Here is a 24,791-nt window from a genome sequence, read left to right on the forward strand (position 1 = left end):
CTATTTGCTAAAAACAACTACATTATCTTACAGTACAGTATAATTAGAAAAATGAGAAAATTGATACAATGCTAAAACCTAATATACAATTCATATTCAAATTTTACCAACTGTGGCAATAATGTCTTCTGTAAATAATAATTTTCTTGATGCAACACCACATGTTCTATGTAGTTGTCATATTTCTTTAATCTTTTATTCTGAAACAGTTTTTCAACCTTCATCTTTTGTAACACTGCCATTGTTGAAACATTCAAGCTAGTTATTCTATAAAATACCCCATCATTTGTATCTGTCTAATATTTCTTCATGATCAGATGGAGATGATGAATGTTTATCAAATTTGAAATAGGCAATGCTGTGTCCTTCTCAGGACATCACATCTAGAAGAACACGATGTTGCTTTGTCCTGATTTTATTATTTTTGTTTAAAAAATTACCTTCAACCTCTATTTTGTTTACTTAATTTAAAGAATATCTATAAGACTGAGCCCCTACAGAAATGCTAACTTTAAAAAAATTATGGAACACAATTCTAACCTCAATAAGAATTTTTCTAAAATATTAGCTCATTGGACTAATAAATAATGTAGCGTTGCAAAGGATAGGAAGACTAATTTCTTGCACTTTAATTCTTAGCAATGCTGCTAACTTACTAATGAATCTTAGGCAAGTTAATTAATCTCCCTGAATATGCTTTCCTATATTGGTACTTTAAAAAATTTTTCTTTCACAAAACTGTGGACTCCAGGCACAATTCCATTATATTTACATATTGGCAACATTTATGAGCAAATGATATAGCCCTGTGAGATACATTCTTTCTTATTTTATGTACTGTAAGTGAAAGCCACATGTGCACTTTTTCAAATGTATCTCAAGGCAATATTGACAAAAGTATAGTATCTTTTTTTGTCTTACAAATATAGATAAGCTCCCAAGAAATCTAAATTAGGTGGCCCTAGTGGTAAAGAATTCGTCTGCCAATGCAGGAGAACTAGGAGAGGAGGGTTCGATCCCTGAGTCAGGAAGATCCCCTAGAGGAGGAAATGGCAACACACTCCAGTATTCTTGCTCGTTAAATCCCATGGACAGAGGAACCTGATGGGCTACAGTCCATGAGGTCGCAAAGAGTCAGACACGACTGAAGTGACTGGGTACAACACACTATGGATGCATTGTCCTTCCATATGTATGCAAGATAATGATAGTAAATAAACAGCTAGTGTTACTAAAAGCAAAAGGAATTCCGTGAGAAGGACTTTTCGAGTTGAGAGAAATGAAGAAAGCTAATCATAACAAATTCTCTCAGAGGTATTATGTGTAGTAAGTAAAATTGTCACTATTATCAAAAGAAGCTTAACCACAAACTATATTTTCCTACAGCTTACCTTATGCGTCCAATAATAGGAATGCATAAAAGAAATAATTTCCCTTCTGATTTGCAAATCTCAAGAGAAGGAATCAAACTATCATCCTTAAATTCAAATTAATTTTAATACACCAAGAAGTAGAATAACAGATTTCGAGAATACTTACTACTAAATAGGGGGATAAATACATTCTTTCAGATTCCAAAAATCTAGGCAAAATGCACAAACCCTTACCACAAATTAAGCAGATGTGTTTCCCAGGTGAAGAGACACCATTCTACACACCACACCAGTCTCAAAAGGAAGACCTCTGAATCTCAGTTCATGCAGAACACATATAGGTATTTCTTACCAACACAACAAAAAGTTTCTTAGAAAACTATAATTGGCTGATAAAAACTATCATGAATCACTTTTTATACTACAATTGAATTACGCTGTTTCATATTTCATTAATGGAGTAACACAAGGTTAAGCCCAAGTCATATTATGAAAGGTAATCCCGTAAAACCACTCAGCACACAGTGTACTCAATGAACAGGCGCTATCTAGGAAGTACATTATATAAGCCAACAAACAATTGAACTTACTTTTTATTTGGCTTCTAGGACATTGTATTCTCCTGGTCTTCCTCCTTACTTGCTGGCATTCTGCCCCAGTCTCTTGCGGGCTCCTCCACTATCTCAGTGTTCGATGTTGGCACATCCATGATTCAATCTTTGGACATCATTTCTTCCCAATCAACAGTCACTCCTTAGGTGATTATATTCAGTCTGATATTCTGAATGTCTCTTGTGCACTGATTCTCACATTCATATTTCCTACCATGACTACACCCTAAGTCCATTCACATATCCAACTATAACATCGCCAGGAAATTCACAATAGTCATTTCAGACCCAAGGTATGCAAACAGGAATTCCTGATTGTCCCTACAGTCCCCCACTGACCTACTAGTCTTTCTTAACTGAATAAACAGTACCACATTTACCCAGCTGCTTTCAAAACCCTGGAATAATGTTTGACTCTCTTCTTTCTTCCCCATTCCCATCAAGTCCTATCAGTCAGGACTGCATCACTCTAACATCATCTTACTTACAACTAATATCACCATCATATTTCTCCACCTCCACCACTTCTATACTAGTCCAACACCATCACCCAATCCTGAAATAGCCTCCTTTCGATAATCTTTCCAACATTTATGTCCACACAGATGTTCACGACTGTCTACTCAGCAGCCAAAGTTATCAAATCATATTGTTCCCTTCTCAAAACCCTCTAAAGTTGCTCATCAAATTCAGAACACAATTCCAACTTGAGGGTATAATAATCTCTACAATCTGAGCTTGTCCAATGTCTTATCCTATGTTGGCCCTTCCCTCATTTCACTTCAGCCAAAATGGCCTTCCTGCTTGATATGCACATACATCAAACTCATTCTGCCTCAAGGCTCTCTCTTGATGCAAGTAGGTCTCTGCTCAAATGTCAGAGAGTAGGTTCAATACACTAGCTAGAAGTGCAGATCAAAACTACAATGAGGTATCACCTCACACAGGTCAGAATGGCCATCATCAAGAAGTTTACAAATAATAAATACTGGAGAGGATGTAGAGAAAGGGGAACCCCCTACACTGCTGGTGGGAGTGTAAACTGTACAGCCACAATGGCAAACAGCATGGAAGTTCCTTTTACTCACTGAAAACAGAGCTACCAGATGACCCTGCAATCCCACTCCTGGGCGTATATCCGGAGAAAACTATAATTTGAAAAGATAAATGCACCCCAATTTCATAGCAGCACTATTTACAGTAGCCAAGACATGGAAGCAACCTGAATGTCCATCAACAGATGGATGGATAAAGAAGATGTGGTACATATATACAACAGACTATTACGCAGCCAGAAAAGAGAATGAAATAACGCCATATGCAACAACTTGGACGGACCTAGAGATGATCATGCTAAGTGAAATAAGTGAGGCAGAGAGAGACAAACACCATATGATCTCACTTATGTGTGGAATCTAAAAACAATGATACAAATGAACTTACATACAGAACATAAATAGACCCACAAACATAAAAAACAAACTTAGCTCTACCAAAGGGGAATAGGGTGAGGAATAAATTAGGAGTTTGGAATTAACATATACACACTACCATACATAAAGCAGATAAACAACAAGGACCTACTCCAGAGCACAGGAAACTATACTCAATATTTTGTAATAATCTGCAAGAGAAAACAATCTGAAAAGAAAACAACCTATCTGTATGTATAACTAAATGACTTTGCTGTATACGTAAAACTAACACAACATTGTTAATCAATTCTACTTCAATTTTTTAAAAATCCGTTTTAGCTAAAAGTAACTGCCTGTCCCCTCTCCATCATACTCCATATTGTCCTAGTTGATTTTTGTCCATAGTATTATTATTCAATACAGCAGTGTATATTCACTGATGATCTGACTATCTCCCCCTGTAGGGAGAGGGGTGGGATTATGCCTATCTATTGTCTGTTCTGTCAAGGACTAGGGATTGCATCCTGTTCATCATTTTTCCCACTGACTAGAATAATGTCTGGTAGACAACAGTTGCTCAGTAATAATTATTCAGTGAGAATTTACTGAGTAATTTAATTAATGGTTCTCATATAACTGATAAAATGATTAAGGTATCCAGAGGTGAATGGAGCCCATGAGAAAATATGAGAATTATAAAATATTGGAAAGAGTAAAAAAATGTCTCTCAGAGGGCAGACATGCATAAAACAGTGGAGAACACATACAAGATATTAGCAATTTTTCAGAGGATTCAAATACTTTTCTTTAGGATAAAACTCTGAAAACAGATTATAAGCACTGAGAACAAAAGTCAAAATCAACTTTTAAGTTTTCAAAGGATGGTCTGGTGTAAAGTAAACTGGATATTGTAAAAACATCACACCAGGAAGCATCTCTATTTTATTTCTCCATTCCTTGCCCCCCACCACCACTTTCTCTGAATATATACTGTATGTAATAGTTCATATTATAGTTTCTTTATTCTGTTGTAAGTCTTGGAGATTACCATTCTCTACAGCCCCACCAGGCATAATTCAAGTTTTCTTTTAGTTACAGAATGTTTTCTTGGATTGGAATTTTAAATCTCAGGTCTGTTCCTCTGTTTCATTTTTCTTTTACAAGGACTACAATTATTCATACGATGGCTCCTCTTTGCTTTCTTCCATTTCAACAATTTCTCACTGACATTTTTACTCGTTTTTTTTACATACTTAACATTCTCATTACTGTTCTCCTTCCTTTCTTCAAAATCAAATCTATTCTCCCTTTGATATTGTGTAATTCAGTCTGTTATTTCTAATAATAATAATAAAGTCTTTCTCTTTTCTGAGTCCAATAAACTTTCATTTCATTTCTTACTGCGCTTTTTTTTGGTCCATTTCTAACCTTAATTCTTGGATTTATGATTCAAGGTGTTTATCATATGTTTATGTTTTCATATTTGAAGGTATTTAATTCATTTGAGAGTATCCGGTTGGAATTCTCTTCTCTTCCACAGTTGATGTTCAGAGAGGAATTTCTATCAACTGAAATGTTTTGATTCTCCATTCTGTTTTGATCTTATTGTCCTTTCATTCAGATGACAATTGATTACATCTCTGCATTTCATGGACAAGGTGACGTGGGCTGATTTACATGATCTTTAGCTCAAGAGCACCCTCTCCTGCCCAAGTCATGAAATGCAGTCTCTTTAAAGGTTGGCCTTTGTTGGGAGGCTGCAGAGAAAGTTTTATTTTCTTCAATTTTATTTTATTTTGTGGTATTCCAGATTTCCCCACCTTGCTTCTTTTCCCTTTCACCAACAAGAATCCAAAGGGTGCCTCTGTCTTACTTTTAACCTGTTCACCTCTAGTTTTTCTTAACTGTTCCCCTGTGTCCATTCAAGTTCCTTCCTCTTTATTCACAGTTCTTATCTATCTGGATTCTGGATTCTCTTTCAGTATGTTTCATCCTTAGGATAGACCTTCTCTTTCTAAGGGTGATTTCCTTTTTTTTTTGTGGGGGGGGGAGTGGCGCACCGCACAGCTTTCAGGATCTTAGTTCCCTGACCAGGGATCGACACCCTCCCTCCCCACCACAGTGGAAGGTGTAGAGTTGTAACCACCAGAACTGCCAGGGAATTCCTTCTATGGATGATTTTCACACAGTCTCTTCCACACGGTTTTTCCAGAACCCCCTAAATATCCACATAAGCTCTCAGTGGGAATAATGAGGCAGTGCCACTAAAAACTGATGTCATTTTTCTACTTACAATAACTTCATACTGTCCTCTGTCTTCTAGTTCTGCTGAAGGTGAGGGATATATAAAGTTTCATTTGCGTCTTATTGACATGTACAAATTTTTGGCAGATGTAGAAGGAACTGAGATTTAAGCAGTGGCAATTAATTACTTCAGCTACTTGTTTATCATTCTTTGTCAGATATTTCTTCTCTATATTTGAAGTTAGATTTCCGCATCACTGTTTAATCCTGTAGTGGATACATTGGGCTGCACCCTCATCACCTATTCAGAGCTGAGGTATCTATTTTCTCAGTTGCTGGCCAGTCATGGCTGCTGCCTTCTCGTACCCATGCTTCTCACTAAGAGAGACCACCGTCCAAAAGGAACTGCCTTATTGAAGGCCGCACATCCTCTCTATGATGAAGCCAGCAATCAGTGCTGGCTAATATGAGGATACAAAGCCCAGGCTCTCTGCCTTAATTTGTGACAACTGTGAAGGACCATCCCAGCTCCAGAGATCCCTGTAGGATCAGCAAAGACCTCAATTGTAACCACAATGTGGCTCAGCTTCTCCACTTCCTTACAGATGTATATCCTAAATGCCAATCCTACCTTCTCCACTTCTTTACAGCTAATATATCCCAAATGCACTCTTCAATATACATTCTGCAAACAATTCTACACCACAGGGTATTTTCAGGGAATCCAATCTGAAGACAATCACCATCTGAAACAAACTATCGAATTATGAGACAAGCACTGATATAAGTGCTTTCAATATGTTGTATACATTCACTTAATTCTCACAAGGAAACTGTGAGGGAGATGCTATCATTCAGTTCAGTTCAGTTCAATTCAGTCGCTCAGTCATGTCCAACTCTTTGCAACCTCATGGACTGCAGCACACCAGGCTTCCCTGTCCATCACCAACTCCCAGAGTTCACCCAAACCCACGTGCATTGAGTGGGTGATGCCATCCAACCATCTTGTCCTCTGTCGTCCCCTTCTCCTTCTGCCCTCAATCTTTCCCAGCATCTGGGTCTTTTCCAACGAGTCAGCTCTTTGCATCAGGTGGCCAAAGGATTGGAGTTTCGGCTTCAGCATCAGTCCTTCCAACGAATATTCAGGACTGATTTCCTTTAGGAAGGACTGGTTTGATCTCCTTGCGGTCCAAGGGACTCTCAAAAGTCTTTTCCAACACTACAGTTCAAAAGCATCAATTCTTCTGTGCCCAGCTTTCTTTATAGGCCAACTCTCACATCCATACATGACCACTGGAAAAACCATAGCCTTGACTAGACAGACCTTTGTTGACAAAGTAATGTCTCTGCTTTTCAATATGTTGTCTAGGTTGGTCATAACTTTTCTTCCAAGGAGTAAGCATCTTTTAATTTCATGGCTGCAATCACCATCTGCAGTGATTTTGGAGCCCAGAAAAATAAAGTCAGCCACTGTTTCCATTGTTTTCCCATCTATATGCCATAGTGATGGGACAAGATGCCATGATCTTAGTTTTCTGAATGTTGAGCTTTAAATCAACTTTTTCACTCTCCTCTTTCACCTTCATCAAGAGGCTCTTTAGTTCTTCTTCACTTTCTGCCATAAGGGTGGTGTCATCTGCATATCTGAGGTTATTGATATTTCTCCCAGCAATCTTGATTCCAGCTTGTGCTTCTTCCAGCCCAGCATTTCTCATGATGTACTCTGCATATAAGTTAAATAAGCAGAGTGACAATATACAGCCTTGATGTACTCCTTTTCCTATTTGGAACCAGTCTGTTGTTCCATGTCCAGTTCTAACTGTTCCTTCCTGACCTGCATACAGGTTTCTCAAGAGGCAGGTCAGGTGGTCTGGTATTCCCATCTCTTTAAGAATTTTCCAGTTTATTGTGATCCACACAGTCAAAGGCTTTGGCATAGTCAATAAAGCAGAAATAGATGTTTTTCTGGAACTCTCTTGCTTTTTCGATGATCCAGAGGATGTTGGCAATTTGATCTCTGGTTCCTCTGCCTTTTCTAAACCCAGCTTGAACATCTAGAAGTTCACCATTCACGTACTGCTGAAGCCTGGCTTGGAGAATTTTAAGCATTACTTTACTAGTGTGTGAGATGAGTGCAATTGTGCAGTAGTTTGAGCATTCTTTGGCATTGCCTTTCTTTGGGATTGGAATGAAAACCGACTTTATCACCGTATCTCAAATAGAAAAGAAACTCTTAGAGAGGAGAAGTACCTTGCCTAAGTTAATAAAAAGTGGTCAAGCCCGAATTGGAACATAGGCACTCTGACTCCAATGCACATGCTCTCTTGCCCACTGTACTGTGTTGCCTCTATAATGGCTTTGCACCCACTGCCTCTTTGGTGTGACCCTGCATGTACCCATTCTCTGCATTTTTCTATTGCCCTGCTATGAAGGGTAGCCAGCATGTGACACACACCAGGATGATCTCAAATATTAATTTTTTTTTTCAATTTGGCTGCACAAGATCTTTGGTCTTCGTTGCAGTATGAGGTTCCTCTAGCTATGGCATGCGAACTCTTAGTTGCAGCATACAGGATCTAGTCCAGTGACCAGGGATCAAGTCTGGGCCCCTTGCACTGGGAACATGGAGTCTTAGCCTCTGGGCCACCAGTGAAGTCTCAAGTGTTTATTTTTTAACACATAGTATTTTCACTAGTGAACTGACCATAGCATGATGGAATTCCTGATCTTATGAAGTTGTCTTTTAAAGTTTTTCTTTAAAAAGAGAAGCATGTTAGCAAATCTAGGCTTTTGGCATTCAGTCCTATCACAGGATAAAGGTCCACTTGCACACATATATTACCAGGTACATGTTCACAACCACTCTCGACAGATTTGTTTTTTATCTCACCACGAAGTAATGCCAAAAAGATTATAACTTTTCTCCAAAGTTCTTACCTCCATCTTGAAATTTGCTTAATCTTTCAAAATATGATGACATGGGGGCCTGGACAATATCTAAGATAGCCAGAAGAGTCCTTGTTAGCCTTAACAACTCACTGAAACTGTAAAATCCAAAGTATATAAGATTCCGAGCCAAGTGAACCACCTAATTTAGAAAAAGAAGAAAAAAGGTAGAAAAGAAAAACATTAGGAACAAAAATAAGCATTGAATTTTTATTATCTAAGTTTGTGCAGACATGTCTAATTGTGTCTAATTCTTTTTTTTTTTTTTTCCAGCTGGTCTGATTCAATAGAAAGGTAGATTTTAAAGAACCCCGCCTAAACATGGACAACAAACTAGTGATTACCAGTGGGCAGAGGTAAGTGGGGAGGAGCAATCCAGGTATAGAAAACTGAGAGGTAGAAGCCATTATGTATAAAATACATAAGCAAAAATGATATACTTTACAGCACAGGGAAATATGGCCATTATTTTGTAATAACTTTCAGTGGAGTATAATCTACAAAAATATTGACTCATTCTGTTATATACCTGAAACTAATATAATATTGTAAATCAACTATACTTCAAAAATTTTTTAAAGAATTCTATCTAATCAACAGGAAATATATCCTTCAGGCAGTCCTCTTCTAATTCATTAATACCTAGGAATTTAACACCTGCAAAAGTAACCACTGAACTCTGAATTAATCAAGTTTAGAATTAAATCCAAATAAGACCAGTTCATCAACCCCATCACAGGCCCATGTGACAGGAATATGAGGTATCTGGTGAAGAGTCAGCAGGGGAAGCAAGAAGACAGATTTTAGTTGTATCAGGGTGGTTACACGAGGTTTACATTAGAATGATTGACCTCTTGCTTAAATATTAAGTTATTTAGTCAGTAGGATATCACTTAATAAACAGTCACATTAATGAATTACTTTAACAACTGAATATTACCCATGAAATTTGTCTAGAAATACACGTTCTTTATGCCACTTTGTGGTCTTCTGGATACTACAGGACATTCTAGGCATGACAGCCAGCTTCCAAGACAGTCCCCAGCATAGGGTCTCCTTCCACACTGCCCCAGGGTTAGTCGGCGTCACCAACAAAATACAGCAGAATGATACCAGGCACTTCTAAGCTCAGGTTATAGAAGACTGCAACTTCCATCTTGGGCCCTTTCTCTCTTTCAAATAGTTACCCCAGGGGAAGCGAGGCGCCATGCTGTGAGGACACTGAGGCAGCCGATGGAAAGGCCCACGTGGCAAGAAGAATGAGGTGTCTAGGCAATAGCCAGCAAGGAAGTACAGCCAGACAGAGAGCTTAGAAGCAGATCATCTAACCACGGATGACGGTAACCCCAATCAACAGCTTGATTTACAGCCTCATGAGGGACCCTGATCCAGAACCACCCGATTTCTGACCCACAGAAACATGAGATAATCATGCTTGTTGCTTTGGGCTGCAAGGTTTGGGGGTAATCTGTTACACATCAGTAGTAGGTACCTAATACCTCAGGTATCAGGTAATGGCATCTTCTCTCTAGTTTTGTCACTATCTACTCAAAGTGATACTATAATTTCAATTTAGTTTAATGAGGCTAAAAACATCACTTTAATGAGATTTTTTTTAAATGTATGCAAAATATAAATATGCAAAACTCTCTGTCCATTAAATGCAATGAAGTTTACACAAATAAATAAATTAAAAAAATCAAAGAAAAGAGTATATAACAGATAATTATAAATAAAATATTTTGTATATCAGGTATAATTAAAATATCAAATCTATCTTTCAATCAATGGCAGAGAGAATCATACCTTCAGGAATTTAACTACCAGATTATCAAAACATCCTAAATATTAGAGGGAAAAAATCTTTGATGTTCAATGTACCTCATTTTAGACAGGGTAAAGTGAATAACTTCACAGATTGTTTCAACAAAATTACCTCAAATGTCAGTTTATTTTTTTCTTTATCTCCAAAAGGAAAAGGCTGATTTACAACTTCTTTCAAGTATTCTTCAACAAATTCCATTGTCAGTGCAAATTTCCTCTTCATATCATTTCTGGAAGAGTCTGTTATAGAATCATATCTGGGAACACATAAAGAATTTAAAGGAAGTTAAACTGATTGTAGTCATTTAAACTGGAAAATATACTTAACCTCCTGACTTCTAAGTTTGGGTAAATTAATCAACCTTTCTAGATGCTGTGTCCTCATCTGTAAAATGGGTCTGTTCTAAAGTGGGTTACTACATGTAAAGCACTTAAATCAAAGTCTGCCATAATATTAAGGACTTAACAAACTTTTGCTCCTATTATTAATACGTTTCCTGATTACTGGTTTCCAGAATAACATTTCTATTATCAAAAGTTGTCATTTTACTTTCCAAAAAGAGTATCTCATTTGCATTTGGAAGGTTAAAGAAGCCAAATTTGAACACAGAAATGCCTTTCCTTAGAGTTCATTTCAAAATTGAAGACATTTGGGGGAGGGATGGATTGGGAGTTTAGGATTAACAGATGCAAACTATTATACATAGAATGCATAAAAAACTAGATCCTACTATATAGTACAGGGAACTATATCCAATATCCTGTGACAAACCATATGGAAAAGAATATGAAAAAGAATGTATATATATGTGTATAACTGAATCACTTTTCTGTATAGTAGAAATTAATACAATATTGTAAATCAACCATCTTACTTCAATAAAATAAATTTTTTAAGAAATTGAAGACATTTGATTTTGAGTTCCTCAGCTGAATTTAAAGTCATCAAGAAATGTTCCCAAACATACTCATGAATTGTGATTTTCGTAGGGATTTCTGTCCAGAGCCGGGCATAGCGAACAGGGACCACGGACTCCTGGGGATCCCGGTCAACATGCATGTGGAGCATGAGGCGACAAAAAGATGCTCGGAGGTCAAAAGGCAGGCTCTCATCTGACATACATCGCAGGATCAAATCAACAGAGAGTTGTGTAGAAATCTGGTTTATGGCCAGATACTGGCGATCCAAGCACATCCTTGCAAAGAGATTTAGCTGGTACCTTAAAAATAGTAAATGTATTGCATTATTTGTCTTATCCAGATAAAGTCTAAGTATTAGTATCAATCCGCATCTACTTTTATGTTTCTAGTATTTCCAAGTGTATGTGAGACTGGACATTGCAGTAGTGGGTTAAGTGATTGAATGGCACGTAGATGAGGTCACTGCTATGCCCATTCAGTTGCAATTTCTCTCACTTGTTCCAGCAACAAGTTTCTGGTGGAGACTGCCATCAGGGTTTAGGTTCTTGATTTCCTAGGATTACAAACACACTAAGCCCAAAGGCGATGAATAACAGCTCTCGTGATGCCATCTCTCTCTGCCTTGTTCCAGGCTCTCACGTCTACATTCCAGGTGTAGACCTACTCAGTTCCCAAATGCTCAATGATGACTCAAGTGACCAATCCAAATGGCATCAGTACACTTTGATTCATCAGCCTCCAAGAAACAGAAAGTAGCCTTTGATTTTGCAGCTGTAGAAACCAGGGAACACAAGGAATTCTCTTTCTCAGATTTTTGTGATCTGGGCCCAGTCTTGGTTTCTGCTTTGGGTTTCCATGCCTTAGACTCGAAACACACCAACTCGGTTCTTGCTCTCACTATACTGACTACATCAACCACCACTGAAACTTCAACTACTATATGCCACCACTGAACTTTCACAACCATAGACACCAGTTTGTCCAACGTCCCAGGTCTCTACATGACCATGAGCAATATATACATAACTACTGGCTAACCTTCTCTGAGGCCACCTCTACAACCAAATCAGCTTCCCTGGCCCCAGTTCTATCTCCCTCTCAACTCGATTATCTGCACCTACATCAGTCAACAAGAAGAAAAAATCCTTTGCTGCACAACAGTTCCAAACTAGCAGGAAATGAGAAAATAGCAAGTGATATATGTGGAAAACACAGATGTTTATACTTATTGTGAATATTTTAAATAATACTAAGTATTACAGCTACCCTAGTTCTGATATAACTTCTTAAACTTCTTCACAGACATCTGACTTCACAGATTTACAGATTTCTGAGAATCACCTCTCAGTATGAGACTGAGAATTATGGTTCTCTATGATACTTAACCTGTAATAGGTAAGGACTTCCAAATCAGCCTTGGTGCCCTCCTTTGCCTCCTGGGCAAGGTGCCTGATAGCTTTGCCATGAGGCTCCTTGTTGCTGTCAATCCAGTAGAGCCAAACTTCTTCCTCATCAATGTCATCTGAAAGGATGGCACTCTCCATGGGGTTGTCTCCTTGCATTGAGACCAGTCTTGAAATAAATAACACACACAAAAATCTATGAAAAAGTTCATTCAGAAACAAGACAAGGAACTGTCCTGCTTACAAATAATGAACATAAAAGGATGCCTCCATCATTTGGGCTTACTTGGTTTGAATGAGAATGTCTGCATTGCCTGGGCTCAACATAAATTTGCAGATGAGTTCTTGAGTTACGGGTATCGCGGTGGTATTAGACACACACAGATCTGATAAATAATCCAAAAACCTGACAAGAGAAAAAAAATTAAATTGAATTAGCAAAAAGCATCTTATAAAATTATGTCCCAAAATATACTTTGGGATATAATGAAACTGTCTAGATATATTTTTAATATTATTTCCATGCAACAGTTTTCTAATGTGTTGCTTATCTACTGCATCATTAGAGACAAATTAAACATCCAATTATTTGTATTCAGTACAAATCTTGTTTCCAAAAATGATATAAGCTTGCTTCTACTTATTTGGTGATATTCATCCCACAGCACTGTGACTTGTTATATTTACAGTATCAAAACAAAGCCAGATCAAAGCTAACACTGTACTCAGTGAAACAGACAGACAGCACACACTTAATGTGAATTCGGCCTGGTCTAGTCAGAGGCCTAATTCTACCTTCTAACACTTATTTGCCATGCTAATTACGAAGACTTTGTCAATCTGCTTGACTTCTCTGCAATCACTTCTCCCAGATAAGGCAGCATGGAATAAGAGAAAGGCAACTTGCCGTGGAGTCAGAAACCCTAACTTCTCTTTCCAGTTGGTTTGTAGGCTTCTATTTTCTCATCTCTAATATGTGGATAATATTTTATGACCAGTGTACTTCAGGAGAATGTGCAAGGATTTAAATGAAACAATGTATTAACATGTATATGAACATATTTTGAAAAACTATGGAGAACTATAAAAACACAAGTTATCAGAGTGAAAATCAACCACATTTAAATACATTATCTATAAAGGGTTTTGATCTCCTATGAGATAATAACTCATGATGATTCATAATTATCATAGCAATAAGTCCAACACTGTTTTGTCCATGAAAGAATTCCAACTTTACAAAAGTTCTGAAAATAAAGCAATAAGCCATAAACCCCACAAGAAAACAACGCATGAACTACTTCAAACCTTGGCTCTCGATTTCTCCTGAGTAAACTAACAAATGTTTCTATTTCTTTTGCTGTAATGTGTTTCTCTAGTAGCTTTCTGTTGTTGTGCAACAAAGCTGTGATGGTATCTTCTGCCAAAATATCATAGCCAATCTGGGACTGCATGACACAGAAATTCTTAGCAATGTATTCCTGCAAAGAAGAAGAACTGTCAGAATGCGCTACCAAACAGCTTAGAAATAACAGGTTAGCAACAGCGATTAATTTATTCGTAAGAGAAAACACACTAAAAATTATTGTCAAAAGAAAAGCAAATAAGTAATTCTTCAATAAATAGGACTTTTGAGGAAGGAATTGCAAATATATTAATATAGACCTCATTTTAATTATAACAGAAAATTACACGTCTAGAAATAATTTTTAATATGGTGCTTACACTTACAAATTAGAAAAACAAAAATAAACCTAGTTACAATCACAATTTTTTATGACATGATAACTAAGTATCTCACCAGTATAACAGATGCCCTTCTTCAAACGCTCACTAAAAGTCATAACCCAGGATTTTGGCATAATTACAGAAATGAAAATGACCCTCTGACATTTTGTTCATGAAGCATGAACTCCATATGTTATATGAAGATCCCAGGTGAACCTAGGCGATTTCTTTTTTTTACACATACTACAACGATCTATTAAATCTTCTCTTTAAAATAATGATAAAATTACATAGCACTTTTCATCTTAAAAAAAAATCAGCGGAAAAAAATCACAGATAAAAAGGTAAATGGGAAAAAAAGTCCAGTAAGGTAATATGATTAATCACTTTATTGCTCAGATCAATTCATCCAATAGATATTTCTGGAAGGCCATTCCAGCTCTATAGTATGGTTATGTAAAAGGATGTATTTGTTATTAACAAACACATGTTGAAGAATTGAGAGCTAGGAGTATGGCAAGAAAGAAGACAGACAAGCTCCCATGGAGCTCATGTCCTAGTGATAAAGGGCAGTCATTAAGCTAACAAATAGGATCATTTTAGGTATTGATAAGTGAAATGAAACAAGCAGAAGGATGGGAAAAGCTGACAAATTTAGATGGGGTAGGTGCTGAAGAGGTGACATTTGACCTGGGATAGAAATGATAGAAATGATTTTAAAAAAAAAAAAAAGAAGCAATCATGGGGAGAGAAGTCATCGAAGCAATGGGAGTAGTAAGTGGGAGGTTCCGTGGTGGTGGAACGGAGTCTTCTGAGTTCTGTAAACACAGGGTGCCCATTGCAGCAGGAAAGTCATCAGTGAGGAAAAAACAAGAGCTGACGTGGGGGGTGAGGTCCTGGAGAGCCATGTGAAAACAGAAAGGTCCATTCTTAGAGCAAGAGAAAGCCACTGGGGAGATCCCCCCATGAATGATTCCATATGCTTCTTCTCCTTCCCACCAGCCTGCCTCTGTATTCCAAGCTACATCTCAGAACTGGCAAGCTTAACCTTCTCCACAGTCCAAAGTTTTCACTTCAATTTCTTGGGGATTCTCCTTGGGGATGTTTTCTATGCTGGGAAAATTTACTGACTAGAATGTGTTCTTGCCTTAAGTAAAACTTACTGATACCAAGGGAACATTTCATACAAAGAGGGGCACAATAAAGGACAGAAATGGTATGGACCTAACAGAAGCAGAAGATATTAAGAAGAGGTGGCAAGAATACACAGTAGAACTGTACAAAAAAGATCTTCATGATGAAGATAACCACAATGGTGTGATCACTCACCTAGAGCCAGACATCCTGGAATGTGAAGTCAAGTGGGCCTTAGGAAGCATCACTATGAACAAAGCTAGTGGAGGTGATAGAATTCCAGTTGAGCTATTTCAAATCCTGAAAGATGATGCTGTGAAAGTGCTGCACTCAATATGTCAGCAAGTTTGGAAAACTCAGCAGTGGCCATAGGACTGGAAAAGGTTAGTTTTCATTCCAGTCCCAAACAAAGGCAATGCCAAAGAATGCTCAAACTACCACACAATTGCACTTATCTCACACACTGGCAAAGTAATGCTCAAAATTCTCCAAGCCAGGCTTCAACAGTACGTGAACTGTGAACTTCCAGATGTTCAAGCTGGATTTAGAAAGGGCAGAGGAACCAGAGATCAAATTGCCAACATCTGCTGGATCACAGAAAAAGCAAGAGAGTTCCAAAAAAAAACATCTACATCTGCTTTATTGACTATGCCAAAGTCTTTGACTGTGTCGATCACAAAAAACTGGAAAATTTTGAAAGAGATGGGAATACCAGACCACCTGACCTACTCCCTGAGAAATCTGTATGCAGGTCAGGAAGCAACAGTTAGAACTGGACATGGAACAACAGACTGGTTCCAAATTTGTAAAGGAGTACGTCAAGGCTGTATATTGTCACCCTGCTTATTTAACTTAACATGCAGAGTACATCATGAGAAACGCTGGGCTGGAAGAAGCACAAGCTGGAATCAAGATTGCTGGGAGAAATATCAATAATCTCAGATATGTAGATGACACCACCCTTATGGCAGAATGCACAAAAAGAAAAACTAAATAACCTCTTGATGAAAGTGAAGGAGGAGAGTGAAAAAGTTGATTTAAAGCTCAACATTCAGAAAACTAAGATCATGGCATCCTGTCCCATCACTTCATGGCAAATAGATGGGGAAACAGTGGAAACAGTGGCTGACTTTATTTTTCTGGGCTCAAAAATAACTGCAGATGGTGACTTCAGCCATGAAATTAAAAGATGCTTACTCCTTGGAAGAAAAGTTATGACCAACCTAGACAGCATATTAAAAAGCAGAGATTACTTTGCCAACAAAGGTCCATCTAGTCAAGGTTATGGTTTTTCCAGTAGTCATGTTTGGATGTGACAGTTGGACTGTGAAGAAAGCTGAGCACAGAAGAATTGATGCATTTGAACTGTGGTGTTGGAGAAGACTCTTGAGAGTCCCTTGGACAGCAAGGAGATCCAACCAGTCCATCCTAAAGGAAATCAGTCCTGAATATTCATTGGAAGGACTGATGTTGAAGCTGAAACTCCAATCCTTTGGCCACCTGATGTAAAAAACTGACTCATTTGAAAAGACCCTGATGCTGGGAAAGATTGAAGGCGGGAAGAGAAGGGGACGACAGAGGACGAGATGGTTGGATGACATCACCGACTCCATGGACATGAGTTTGAGTAAACTCCGGGAGTTGGTGATGGACAGGGAAGCCTGGTGTGCTGCAGTCCATGGGGTCGCAAAGAGTCGGACATGACTGAGCGACTGAATTGAACTGATTCCCAAATAACATCCAGCCTCCAGGTCAGATATCCTCAGCCCTCCAAAGCTCAGCCCACATGCCTTTCCAGCCCACTCCCACACCATCCTTCCTCATGGACTAAACTCATCACCGAAGTTTCCTGACTATGTACTCATCTCTCCAACTGTCTAAGAGAAACATGGGACACTAATTTACCAAATGATAATTAATTGAAAACAATTTTGTATTAAGCAGATGTATATTACTGAGCCCACTGAATATTATATTTTAAGACAAAAATGAGACGAAGTTCTACATGAGTTGGCAACTTTAAGCTATATCCCTGGATACACGTGGGTTCCCTGCCCTCCATGGTTAGGTGTATCTTGCGATAAAACTGCCCTTCTAGCATCTATTATTCTCTTTTCAGAAATTTCTGTTCACTAAAATGCCAGTTCCCATACAATTTCTGAAAATGATTCTTTTTTTTTTAATGATTCCTATCATATTCAAATGCTTCCTTCTCCAAGCACCCTTCCTGGGTTACCTTAGCTGAGCTCCTCTCTCTCTGAATTCCCACAATACTGTCTTATCTCCCCTACCCGCTCCATGACTCTGCCTTACATTTCAGATGCACATCATATTTTTTCCACCAGACAATGAACTCTTTAGCCTACACATGATGGGTTATGTCACATGTTTCTAGAAATGCCAAGAAATGTCTCATTCCTCTTTACATAATAAATCCAGCATGCCTCCTGCCCAGCAGGAGCTAATACCGTGCACACACGAGGACTCAGCCATCCTCCCTCAACAATTCTAATTTTACAAGGAATAATAAATACATATGTCATTTCAAACACATTTACAGGTCATTTTTGTGTGTTATAAAATATTTCAATTATAAAAGAAACGCTTTGGAACACACATAAATGACCAGGAGACAAACATTTCACTGCAAAGCAGAATTTCCCATTTCTAATTTCTATGTCTTGGAATTGTAACCAAACAACTTTGCCCATACTTTAAATGTTAAAAAGATAAAAAGGAAGGTCATCTTTAAACCTGATTTTTCCGGTAGTCCTGCTGCGAATGTCTCAGCACACGGTAGCAAAGCCTCAGCATGTACTTATAGGGAGCGTATCTTTGGTCCCCCAGATCTTCAAGTCTCAACATTGAGCCTTCTCCTGCTTTCTCCTTAAAGGGTGCTTTAAGAATCCCAAATACCTATTAAAAAAACAACAACAACTATGACTTATTCTGATGAATGGAGGTGCATGTTTAGAATTCTTAAATTTTTTTATAACAAAAAAAGTTGACTCAAAAAGGCTTTCGTAATATTTGAGTAGAATTAGTGTAAAGTAAAAAAATAAAAGAAAGATTTTGGGGGGATACAAGACCAACATATATTAAGGGACAGAAAAATACTGCTAAAAGTATTCCCTAAATTAAGTGACAAAATAATATTTAAATAAAATGCTTCATTTTGTTTAGAAATTCTATTTTATTAAAATAAAAAAAATCCGGTAAGTGTTCAAGTTCCCAAATAAGTCAGATAGAAAAAGAAAAAAATCATATGATATCACTTATATGCAGAACCTAAAAAAAAATCATACAAGTGAATTTATTTTCAAAACAGAAACAGACTCACAAACTAGAAAATGAACTATGGTTACCAAGTGGAAGGTGGGAGGGAGGGCTAAATTGGGAGTTTGGGACTGACATGTACATACTGCTATAATTTAAAGTAACCAATAAGGACTTACTACAAATAAATAAATATTTGGTTAAAAAATAAAATGAAAAATTTAAAGATTTTAAGTTTTACCAAGTTATATGAACATATTCAGATAAACTAAAATATAGTTTGACTTCAATGGGCTTTACAACTACTTCTATTATTCTCTATAACTTTCTAAAATCAAAACACTATAAGGAAAATATTTACTTTTCATCTAAAACTCACATTAAAAACTACCTCCAAATATTGCTTTTAAACCTCTTGGTAAAAGAATTAACTGATTATTTGTATACATAACGATGTGATCAAATCAATGAATGTATCAGTATTCAAAACAAATAAGGAGCCATATGGGCAGCTGGTGATACCCAGTAACTCAGATTCTTCTTGCAAGAAAATTAGCAGTTGGGAAATATTTAAAAAGCATGACTCTTTTAGGCAACAAGATAGCAGGTAAGATCACCTGGAGATGAACTGGCAGGATGAGTAAATTATTTATAAAACAGCACCTAGGCAAAGACATGAGGAGTCATACAAGAAAGCAGAATTATCCTCTGTAGTGCATGAAATAAAATATGAATTAAAGTTTCTTCAATAATTCTATATTCACTAAACTGTGAATTTTCTATTTATAATACTGAAGTAAAACGTTTGACATATATTGGTTGAAATAATATTAATAAATCATTCAAGGTCCTAAAAGTCCTTGAAATCAAATGTTTTATACAAAAGAAATGCTAATGTTAGAAAAGACTTTGTCTCATTAGATTTGCAACCTTTATTTTATTTTAGAAAAATGTTGATTTAAAAAATTCTGACAATCAGCTACTGAATATTAATTTATAATGTCTACTGTTTTCCCATCCCAACTCTACAAGAGCATATATATTAATAACATAAATTTTATTTTTTAAGTATCTTCCTACAGTCCACAATTAAGGCAGAAGCCCATTACTTATATAGCAATTAACAGAATAAAAAGAATGCACGAAGGTAGGCATGTCCAAATGTGCATAGTATTAGGGAGTAAATTAATTTGCTGGCACGTGATGAACAACTTCATGAAGACATAGCATAGGAACATTTCTAGACTTTCAGGGAAAAAACCAGAATACTGTAAAGAGCACTTGCGACTAATGAATAGCCTGCCCTACTTTTTGAGGGGAAAATGGGAAAAAAGTAGGAAGCAGATGGAGATGGCAGCTTCCAAGCTCCCCTGGAAATTCTACTTAGAACATTATTACAGCATGTTTTCTGGAGACAGTTTGACCATGGAGGTTTTTCAGAGGTCTGTGGCAGGCCGTCTTCAAGATGGCCCCCAGTGAGCCCTGCCTCCTGGAATTACACTCTTATGGAATCCTGTCTTCTTGACTGTGAGCTGGAATTATTGGCTCGCTTCTAACTAAGAGAACAAGGTAAAAATGACGAGATTTACAATTTCTAAGATTAGGTTACAAAAAGACTATGGCCTCCACCTGGAGGCCCTCTCTTCTTCTGTCTTGGATCCCTCACTTCTAAGGAACACAACCTGCCTAGTCTTGAGGCAGTCCTGTGGAGAGGCCCAGGCGAGTGAGCTGGGTAATAATCCTCCCGTTTGAGCCTCGAGATGACCACAACACAGCCAAGACCTTGACTGCAGCCTGTGAAACACCGTGAGCAAGAACTGACCACCTAAACCACCCCTAGATTCCTAATCCACAGAAAACCTAAGTATCTGCTGGCTTCAGACACTAAGTTTTGGGGTAATTTGTTATACATCAATAGGAAACTAATACAAGAACTTTCCTGATACCATAATTCAAAAGATAAAATATGCAAAATCACCTGTGCCAATATGTTTTGTTCCCTCATTAATTTCTGACGTTCTCGGTTTGGCTTGGTGATAAGCACGTCTAGAACGTCTTGTCCATTGTTAGGTACGTCAGCAACAAAGAATATAAGGTCTTCCAATAACTTGGTTACAAACCTATCATAAAAAGAAAAGGAAATATTATGGTGTGCTTAATCTTGGAAATATTTTTAAATAAATACTAAAACATTAAAAATTAAAAGTATTTTATAATAAAATCATTTAATGAAATAGCAAATACAGTAAATACTTAAATCTTTGCAAAGAGCATCCCTTCTTCAGTTCCACCAACCCCTACTCCCACCTCCAACTCTAATCAAGTATTTGCAAAGATAATTATGAAATAAAACACCATGAGTCCCAAAACCAGAGGTGCTGAGAGGATAACACCCATCAGCAGATGCTTTTTCATGACTAATTCACAAAGAAGGGTATTTTGGCTTTATGAGAGAACAGCTAAACTAAATTCTTAAACTCAAATTTGTTCTTTTTTATTATCAACTCAACTACATTTTCTAATCTTTACCACATTACAGTTTCTCCCTATACAGAATAGGAAAAATTTAAATGACCTGCAAAGAGAGACAAGAGCAAGCCATCATATCTCTAAATTGTTCTGAAAGTATTAACTGATCTATAAAAATCACAACACCCTAAAATCATACACTAATGTTTACCTTTAATTCTACATTTTGGCTATTTTTTTTAACTATTACTTGAACATTAGTGGCATCTGGCCCCTAAAGTGTCTGGAGAGCCCTCCCTCCCTTACCTTTCCTCTTCCTCCTTCCTGCGTTTTATCATTTTCTGTGTGACTGTTTTTTGTAAAATTTATACAGGCACTACACCACCAGGGAAGTGCATCATATATGAATTTTTTAATACTACAAAAACTATCTAACAGATATTTAAATAAACTTTATCCAAGAAGATGTCATATATATGCATGATGGAATGCTACTCCGACAGAAAGGAATGAAATAGTATCATTTGAGCAACATAGATGGACCTAGAGATTATCATACTGAGTGAAGTTCAAGTCAGACAAAAAAAGACAAATACCATATGATATCACTTGTATGTGGAATCTAAAACATGACACAAATGAATTTATTTACAATGTTTTAACATTTAACAGAAACACAGACATGGAAAACAAGCATGGTTACAAAAGCAGGCACAGGGTGGGGGAGGAATAAATTAGGAGTTTGAGGTTAGCAGATAAAAACTACCATATATAAAACAGAGAAACAACAAGGTCCTACTCTATAGCACAGGGAACTATATTCAACATTCTATAATAAACCATAATGAAAAAGAATATGTATATTTATATATAACTGAATCACTTTACAGTAGAATCTAACACAACATTGTAAATCAACTATATTTCAATAAATAAGCTTTATCCATATACATCAGCATAATTATTCACTGTTATTAGTATGATCAATCAAGATCACATCAACAAAAAAACTACAATTTAAGAGATTCAGTGACTCTAGAAACATGTGGAATGTATTCAGTTATGAAGCACCTTGATCTTATCTCCAGATTCAACTCCTGCAAGGGAGTGGAGCCAAGTGGATACACCTATAATCCAGAATTTAGCCACCACATCCAAATTCAGCACACCTCCAAGGTTCATAAACTTACTCCAAATTCCAGAGATATTATGTTTTCTTGTGTGCCTATTTTAAATTTTAATCCAATCTGTTTCTTTTCAACAACATGTTTTAGGAATAGGATTCACTGACATAACTTCTAGGGGCAACACAGAAATGTAAAACATGATCTCTACACATCAAAATATGGTGTGAATTTCTTTCAAAATTGTGACTCAACATCTTCTAAATTATTCTGTTGTCCTTAAGAGAAATAATAAAATATTTATTTTGAGCTCAGACTTCTTCAGCAAACTAAAATTGAGTTGAGCTGCAAGGGCTCAATCTATAAGTCCAGTCCAAGCATAAATACATCTGCATTTTCTTTTTAGAAATATTGGTATTTTTTTCTCTTGCTGTTTAGAGGATATTGTATTCAGGTGTTTAGTTATCTAAGAAAGCACAACTCTGGGGGAAACTACAAATGCCTCTGCTTCAAACTCTTCCAGATGGCTTACAAATTAATGATGGTGGAGATGTAGATGTAGAGAATGATCTTGTGGACACAGCAGGGGAAGGAGAGGGTAGGACAAATTAAGAAAGCAGCTTTGACATATTTACACTACCATATGTAAAACAGGTCTAATGGGAAGTTGCTATATAACACAGGGAGCCCCGCTGGGTGCTCTGTGATGACCTAGAGGGGTAGGATGGGGGGATGGGAGGGAGGGTCACAAGGAAGGGGCTATATATATAATTATGACTGATTCTCAATGTTTACAGCAGAGACCAACACAAGATTGTAAAGCAATTATCTTCCAATTAAAAATAAATTAAAATCTGGTGATAGCTAATGGAATGACGATGAAGAAAATTAACAGTCTTGACTGAGAATGACTATATATTAACCTTATTTGCAGAGCCCACCTCCCCTAATGATGAGGCAATGATAGCCAAGAAAATGAGTCTTCTCTTTTGACCTCCAAAACTGTTGAAACCTTATTTTTGTCTCTTCACCTCAAGCATCCCATCTGTGGCAAATAAAAATGATTTTTTTCAGTTTAGACCAAATTACAATTCTATACTGGGAGATGGGTGAAAGTGAAGTCGCTCAGTTATGTCCGACTCTTTGTGACTCCATGGACTGTAGCCTACCAGGCTCCTCCGTCCATGGGATTTTCCAGGCAAGAATACTGGAGTGGGTTGCCATTTCCTTCTCCAGGAAATCTTCCCAACCCAGGGATTGAACCTGGGTCTCCTGCATTGTAGGCAGATGCCTTAACCGTCTGAGCCACCAGGGAGATGGGTGAGTCCTTTAATCATTCAAACTTACTAATTTCCTTTTACTAAAAAATTTTTGTGAATTTTTTTACCATATGCAGCCATGATAGACAAAATATATATTTAAAAAAGACATACCTAAAACAACAAAAAACACAGTCAACCAGGAATGAAATAAGAAACACTGTGATGAGCAAGGATAATATTCAGTACTGGCAAGACAAGGGGAACTGAAAGCATGTGGCAGGGAACTAAACTAAAGATACAAAAGCAGAGACTAAAGCAGGGTGTCTCCATCTCTTAAAGGAACCCTAAAGGTATTGTGACCCCTGTTCCAGTCCTGGCTGTGCAGTGGGTGATAGGAGGAAAGAGAGGAAGCACACAGACAGGACTGGACTCAACCGCCGGCAATCTCAATGGCTAAAACCTCAAATTACCAGGGGACATGAACTCTCAGCTCTCAGTATCAGACCTGGCTCGGGACTTGTTGAGATGAGCCAGGTGGAGGCAACCATAAAATTAATAAAGAAGATGAGAGAACGCAGAGAGAGAATAAGAAAAAAATTTCCACGCAAGAAGAATCTGCATATTTAAATTTCAAAGCACAAGAGAAAAACTGACATTAAGAAAGCCATCCATCATACTAAAAAACCAGGAGCCCACTTCATTACCAAAAAAATGCAAGTAACAGTACAATTTCAAAATAACTTTTAAATCAGTGTGCTTCCAATCCTCAAAGAGTTAAGAAAACAATTACATACCAAAGAAGACAATATACATAAAAGAGGGCAGATACAAATGAAGAAAATGTGGCTATGCAAAAGAGCCAATAGAAATCTGAGAAACAAAATTATAATAATTTAAATAAAAATATAATTCATGAAGGTAAAACACTACACACACATTCTAAGAAAATGTGGTGACATAGACAATATCAAAAAAATCAATCTAGGAAGCAGGACAGATTTCAAAAGACAAATTATAAAAGGAAAGTTAAGACATAAAAGAGATGAATTAAGAGGATTCAA

At 37.2% G+C, this 24,791-nt stretch overlaps 1 protein-coding gene, 1 long non-coding RNA gene and 1 other non-coding gene across 5 annotated transcripts in view; all 3 read right to left on the reverse strand.

Moving 5' to 3' along the window:
- The window catches only part of ITPR2 (inositol 1,4,5-trisphosphate receptor type 2), a 563,379-nt gene that overhangs the window by 367,566 nt on the left and 171,022 nt on the right, over positions 1-24,791 (reverse strand). For all 3 annotated transcript variants that reach the window (XM_043881798.1, XM_043881799.1, XM_043881800.1), the window contains 8 exons: positions 20,854-20,995; positions 18,354-18,515; positions 14,046-14,218; positions 13,024-13,143; positions 12,721-12,906; positions 11,382-11,633; positions 10,526-10,670; positions 8,581-8,731 (listed from right to left, as the gene is read on the reverse strand). In XM_043881798.1, the coding sequence (XP_043737733.1) occupies positions 8,581-8,731; positions 10,526-10,670; positions 11,382-11,633; positions 12,721-12,906; positions 13,024-13,143; positions 14,046-14,218; positions 18,354-18,515; positions 20,854-20,995 (1,331 nt within the window). The remainder of the gene's footprint in view (positions 1-8,580; positions 8,732-10,525; positions 10,671-11,381; positions 11,634-12,720; positions 12,907-13,023; positions 13,144-14,045; positions 14,219-18,353; positions 18,516-20,853; positions 20,996-24,791) is intronic.
- LOC122680443 lies at positions 5,443-6,578 on the reverse strand. The gene is made up of 2 exons (XR_006336696.1): positions 6,275-6,578; positions 5,443-6,229 (listed from the first exon to the last, which is right to left on the reverse strand). It is a non-coding gene; the product is annotated as an uncharacterized LOC122680443 (long non-coding RNA).
- Positions 23,711-23,783, reverse strand: TRNAC-ACA. The gene has a single exon. It is a non-coding gene; the product is annotated as a tRNA-Cys (tRNA).

Source organism: Cervus elaphus, chromosome 22 (genome assembly GCF_910594005.1).
Source record: "Cervus elaphus chromosome 22, mCerEla1.1, whole genome shotgun sequence".
Classification (NCBI taxonomy): Eukaryota; Metazoa; Chordata; class Mammalia; order Artiodactyla; family Cervidae; genus Cervus; species Cervus elaphus.